At 41.9% G+C, this 6,849-nt stretch overlaps 1 protein-coding gene across 1 annotated transcript; it reads right to left on the reverse strand.

The window, feature by feature from the left end:
• Positions 1–487: 487 nt before the first annotated feature.
• Positions 488–2,464, reverse strand: LOC116758819 (lysine-specific demethylase 4D-like). The gene has a single exon (XM_032642052.1). It carries the CDS (start codon positions 2,431–2,433, stop codon positions 868–870), a length of 1,566 nt encoding a protein of 521 aa, XP_032497943.1. The 5' UTR covers positions 2,434–2,464; the 3' UTR covers positions 488–867.
• Between the last annotated feature and the right edge of the window lie 4,385 nt (positions 2,465–6,849).

Here is a 6,849-nt window from a genome sequence, read left to right on the forward strand (position 1 = left end):
CTGCCCGCAAGGGGTCCACAGAACAATTAAGGTGATTAGTTAAATATGCAAATTATATCATGTCAAGTGCTGTTTTAAACTTCCAATGCCTTCTCATTTCAAGTTGAAAAAACGCAAATATTTAACATGAGCTACAAGATCCTGCCTCTCCCTTCTCTAGCCCCAGATACAAATGAGCTTCCTCTCTATACACACAAAAGCACCAAGCTCTATGTTAGGGCTGTTACACTTGTTGTTTTATCCAAGTGGACATCAGCTCTGGACCTTCCTTCTTGTCATTTGGGACTCAGAAAGGTCTCCTGCTTTATGAAGTATTCCCTGACCACCGGAACCACACTGCCCATTCTGCACTATCACCCCATCCCCTTTAATCTTTTCACAGAACATATGCCCACTTGAAATTGTCTTGTTCATTTATTTGTGGATTTTTATATTGGGATGTATCAATGACTTAACCATGTGAAATATACATAGAGCATTGAGAAGGCAGTGGCGACTTGGAGAGAAGATTTTCACATGCTGGCACTTTTAGCCCTGTGTTTGCTCATCTCTCCTAGCAACCTGGATCAGCCAAGTGCCAGGTGATTTCCACCAAGTCTCCCTTCAGATAGGGCTGCAAACCAAATCCCCCAACACAGCCAGCCAGCTGGAACCCAACAATCAACCCCAAATTCACTCACCAAGATCACACAGGCAACAAGCTCAGAAAAATAAGTTTTGCTTGAAATGCTTTGATATAATTATTAAGTGCAGGACTCTCATGCAAGACTAGTGACCTGCAAATAGCCAAAGCTCTGAAATGTCAATGCGACCAGTCTCAAAGGATCCCCACGCAAGAGCAGTGGGGTAGAAAGGCATCCCCTGGGATTAAGGGACAGGGCCACAACCACACCCAGAAGCCTTGTCGGGATGCTGGAGCCCAGGGCTGAGCGGGTCAGCGTTGTCCGGCGAGGGTGCGTCCACAGGCAGGGGCTGAGCCTCTGGGTCCTGAGCAATGTCCAAGGAAAGCCTCCTCTTAGCCCTGGGGGGAGCAGTTGCCTCCTGAGTCCCCTGTTCCCAAGGACGACGACGAGGGCCACATCTTCCAGATGGGTGGCCATCCGGGGCAGATGGACCTGGGGTCGGCGGCTGGGTCGGGCCGGGCTCCCCAGAGGTGCAGGTGGCCGCAGCATCGAACTGGGCTGCCGAACAAGAACCCCGGGCCGGCGAAGGGCGCCAGGACACAGCAGGCACAGGGACTAGGTGGCGGGTCCCACTGTCCAGGGCTACAGGCACACGTGGGCGCCGAGCGCGGCATGGCTGGTGGTGCCTCGGGCCCAGAGCGGCTCCGCAGGCGGCGCGAACCTCCCTCCAGGCGTTCAGGCCCTTGCTGCTGGGCTCCGTGGGCCGCCTGTGGTCCACCACGGTCCGGTCCTGCCCGCGTTTCCACAGCTCGTAGCGCTCCGGTTGCAGGATGCGCACGAAGGCGTCCATGGAGAAGGTGACCCGGGCCTCCCCGCAGCTGCACTGCGACGCCACTTTGCCAAAATCGATCCAGCGCGGAGAGGCGAAATTGATGGCTTCCGCACAGTTAAAGCCGTGGTTGAAGCCAGAGTGGTAGCCATAGGGAAACGTCACTATGAACTCTCCAGCCTCCTGAGTGACCCGACCGAAGGGGATGCCGTTGTCCTTGAGGACCGTGGGCGAGATGAGAGCCACCTTGTGCCGCAGGAAGGCCTCACAGCCCCGCGAGCTGCCCGGAAAAAGCTCCCTGGCCAGGCCTTCCAGGCGCCGGCCGTGCTCCGGGGGCACCGCGTACCAAGTCTTGGGCTCCCCGAAGTGCAGGTAGTTGATGCTGTAAAGGTCCATGTCCTCCGTGTGCCAGGCGAAGGCGGTCTTCCACATGCCGAAGTAAAGATAGGGGGTGTTGACGCCTTCGATGACCACTCCGCACTCTTGTTCCAGCAGGTCCTGAATGGTTCCCAGGTGTCCAAGGTTCCACTGCTTCGTGTTTTCATCAAATAAGGAGCCACTGACGTCCGCACCATAAACCGGTGAATCATAGGGGCGCGTTTTCCAATATTTTCGCTCCAGTTCCTCAAAATCAGAGTAGAATGGAGTCTGGTGTTTTTCACTGTTTGTTAAGCGGCGATACTCACGCACGGTCATGGCTTTCTTCTTTTTGTGGTGCTGAGTAAACACACCTGCGTGCCCAGAAATCACCTGCTGGAGGGGAGCGGCTATTAAGATGTCATCGATGTCATCATAGGTCTTTCTGGCTTTCCAGTCCTGGGGTGGAATTACCTTGGCCAGGCCTGCTCGGTGTGCACCTTGGGATTCCATATAAGCAATGTATTTATCGAAATCATTAAACTCTTCTTTGGTTGGACGAAATACCATTATGCTACAACTTGGGTTCTGGGCCCAGGTGGACTTAGACTTCATAACTTTCATTAATAAGCAAGAAACCCCCAAGTTTTTACTTATGTTCTGGATAGGTGAGGATGCTGGAAACCACTATTTTTTCAAAAATGGGTTGGAGTATATCAGCAGGAACCCCCAGTAGACTTTAGTGCAATGAGCTGATAATATTTCTTAGGCTTGCTGATTCTGCAGGGGACTCCACGCTGAGCAGAAGCCTTGCTCAGGACTGATGCTGGCTGAGCCTGCAAGTCTGTGATGTCCTTACTTGACACTTGGCTCTGGCCTCTTGAGGTCTAGTGAATCACCCAGCCCTGGGTGGGTATCCCAAATGTCGTGTCTTCAGGTCAGTATTGAAAACAAAACTTAAGAAAAAATACAATAGAGACAGGTTGAAAACTAATGTTTGGAAATAGTTACTAGGGAGCTACAAATAAAACACCACCGTGGACTATAATTGCATATTCAAATAAAGGCTAAAATTTCGTAAGATTGACAGTACAAGAAATGGTGTTGTTGTGAACAGTGGAAATTCCTGTACTCTAGTAAGGAGAATGGAAATCATTACATTCACTTTGAAAAACTATTTGGACAGAATCCACTAAAAGTGAACTTACCCATATGGTATGATTCATGCCTAGGATATGTGTATGTCTGTGCAATGAATGTCAAGTCCAAGAATGTTCAGAACAACACTATTTCAGTAGCCAAACACTGTAAACAACTCAAATGCCAGTCAACATTAGAATGGTTAAGTACACCGTAGTATATTCATACAATGGAATACAATACAGCAATGAAGATAAACAAGAACTACATGAAAATATAAGAATAATTCTATAAACAGAATAGTGAGCAAAATTACCCAGACCCAACAGAATACCTATTCTTTGCTTCCATTTTTATAAAGAGAAAAAGGAGGCAACGTATTCTATGTTAGAAGTCAGAGTAGTGCTTACCTTTGTGAGAGAGAGAGGTTGTGAGTGGCGGTGTGAGGAAGTCTCTAGAATAATGTGAATATTCTATCCTGAAGGCAGGTGCTGGTTACACAGCCATCAGAATGGCTCATTGTCATAAATCATCAAGTTATAATGATATTTACAAATTTCTGTGAAATAATTTTTTAATTTATTTAAATTATTTAACTAAATTTTAAAATATAGTCTAGGGTGAAAAGCATTAAAGGAGACAGATATTTTTCATTGTACCAAAAGGAAAAGGAAGGGTGATTGAAAATATATGAACTAAACATTCAATTGTAGAAGCTACAAAATGGAAGAAGAGAAAGAAGGGGTAGGAGTAAAGCAATAACAAAGAATAAAGACAAAGTTAATGAAAGAAAACACATACAACACCAAACACTGATAACCAAAATTATTCTTGGAAGAAATTAATGATAGCAATAAAACAAGGGCATAACTGAGCCTAAGAAAGAAGTGGAAAATAATCCACTAGGAATGAAATAGTGCACAAAAGAATTTTTTAAATCTCAAAAGAGAATCTTAGGAGAAACTTGACAGCAAGATTTTCAAAAGATAAAAGAATAATTTTCTGGAGAGGAAACATATCCAAAATGGATCCAAGAAACACCAGAAAGCTTGAATAATACCCCAGTATAAGAAGCTGGTTCAAAGTATGACCCCTGAAAGTCCAGGAGACACATCATTTTATATGTGAATCTCGAAAAGTTGCAAGAAACAGTTAACTCTTATTGTGCAAATTGTCTCAGAGTATGGAAAAAGTTGGGAAGCTACTCAGATGAGGCTATTCTGATCTCTGATAGCAAAATGAAAAAAGGACAATAATAAAATAAAGCTACAGGCCTTCTTTGCTTATAAGCATAGATGAAAACAAAAAATGGAATGTTATCCAACGAAATACAGCAATATAATAAAAGAATAATACGTCATGACCAAATAGAATGGAAGGATGATTCAACATTGGAAAATTTACTGATATAATCAGAATATTAACAAATTAAATAAAAAATGCCATCATCTTATAGGTACCAAAAAAGCATTTGATGAAATGCAAAATCCATTCATGATTTTACAATTCTTACTTGCAAAGCATCAAGAGAAACTTGTTTTGTAAGATAAAGAATTTCAAGGTAAAAAAGAGCAAGGATCATTCTTAACAGTGAAACAAAAGTAACATTCGCATTAAAATTAGGAAAAAGAGATGCATCAACATGGAAAGCTGCTCAACATCACTAATTATTAGAGAAATGCAAATCAAAACTACAATGAGGTATCACCTCACACCACTTAGAATGGGCATCATCAGAAAACCTACATACAACAAATGCTGGAGAGGGTGTGGAGAAAAGGGAACCCTCTTGCACTGTTCGTGGGAATGTAAGTTGATAGAGCCACTATGGAGAACAGTATGGAGGTTCCTTAAAAAACTAAAAATAGAATTACTATATGACCCAGCAATCCCATGACTGAGCATATACCCAGAGAAACCCATAATTTTAAAAGACCCATGCACCCCAATATTTATGGTAACACTGTTTACAATAACCAGGTCATGGAAGCAACCTAAATGCCCGTTGACAGATGAATGGATAAAGAAGTAGTGGTACACATATACAATGGAATATTACTCAGCCATAAAAAGGAGCGAAATTGAGTCATTTGTTGAGACGTGGATGGATCTAGAGACTGTCAGACAGAATAAAGTTAGTTGAAAGAGAAAAACAAATATCGTATATTAACGCATGTATGTGGAACCTAGAAAAATGGTACACATGAACCAGTTTGCAGGGCACAAGTTCAGACACAGATGTAGAGAACAAATGTATGGACACCAAGTGGGCAAAACTGCGGTGGGGTGGGGATGGTGGTGTGCTGAATTGGGCGATTGGGATTGACACGTATACCCTGATGTGTATAAAATTGATGACTAATAAGAACCTGCAGTAAAAACAAACAAACAAAAGTACAGCTAATACTAAACTTTCTTTAGGTTATTTGTATATGTTAAAATAAATGTTTCAGACATTACACGAAATTTCTAAAATACTTATAGGTTCTGGTAAAATGTTATAAGTCATAATACTCGTTATTACTTTGAAATGTATATCTCAGAAATAACTAAATTTCCGTGTCAATTTCATTATTATGAACTTTCATCAAATCTTTAACCGTGGTCATTTTTAAGTCTTTTGTCATTTACAGAGAGTACTGTGTGTACTCTTATGCTTTTGCAAAAATGTTCCTATGAAAGGGTTTCATCTTCAAGGAATTCATGGAAAACACTCTGACAAGTACAGGTTTTTGGTAACTGACTATACTGTGTAATTGAACGAATAAGCATTTTCAGAACTCTAATGGCAAACTGATGAATTCATAAAAGTGCCTTACAAAACATCAAGAAGAAAAAATAATTACTTACATGGGAATGAGGGAACTGATGAGGATGATTATAATATTTGTGACTTTCTGTTTGAATAAAAAAAAAAAATCCCACAAGAACTCAGAGGCAAAAAATATACAAGTCAATTTTCACTGCAAAGTAAAGGAGCTGTTACAGCAGAAGATTACTAGATTGAATGTCACTATTATGACATACTATGAGTGTGGTTTGTGTTTGGTAATTGCAATCATTGTTGATTTCTTCTGCTCATCCATTTAAAATGCTTTGTGTCAGTTTATTTATCACATGTAAAAATAAAATACAGTGTGTGTGTGTGAAAAAAAACATTGAAAACAATGTCAAAAATAAATTTCACTATGTATACTCCATGTTCAACTTGAACTCTATGGAGCATATGTAATAGTTATAATTTTAGGACAGAAAATATATGTGTACAAGTAAACGAAAAAAAAAAAACAAAGCACACTATTTCATTAACCCAATTTTAAGTGCTTCCGTAATACTGTTGCCTAATCTTCTTAAGCTCCCGTCATTTCCACCACTCAAATATTCTCTTTCAATTTCCCCTGTCCTCAAATTTTAGGCACACCTATTCCACCCGACTTAGAATCCTTCGAATGTCCTAAAAGTCCCTATGTGATCTGGCCCACCATCACCTCTTGACCTCACCCCTTTCTACCCTGCTCCTTGCTCTCTCCTTCCAAACTCATTCCTGGCTGTGTCTCAAAAAAGGCCAGTACACTCTTGTCTGATGGTCTTAGCACCATGGCAACTCTCAAGCCTCAGCCCAAACATCACCTTTTCAGTGAGTCTCCTCAGATCCTCTTGCTTTGGATAAAAGTAGAGACAATTTTCCTTCCACGAAAACAGGTACTCTCTCAAGAGAACAGTTTCAAGTGAAACTTGAACTGATGGTCAGTACCCATGTATCTCTCCCAGATTCTACTCAAATCAGCCCCACCCTAACTGCATCATTCCTGATGCCACCACAATTGAATGGAATCAGCTCTTCCAACTGTTGAGTAAAAGGCCTCCTTTTTAAAGTTATCAGTGCACAAAACACAGGTA

The sequence above is a fragment of the Phocoena sinus genome, chromosome 8 (assembly GCF_008692025.1).
Source record: "Phocoena sinus isolate mPhoSin1 chromosome 8, mPhoSin1.pri, whole genome shotgun sequence".
Taxonomy (NCBI): domain Eukaryota; kingdom Metazoa; phylum Chordata; class Mammalia; order Artiodactyla; family Phocoenidae; genus Phocoena; species Phocoena sinus.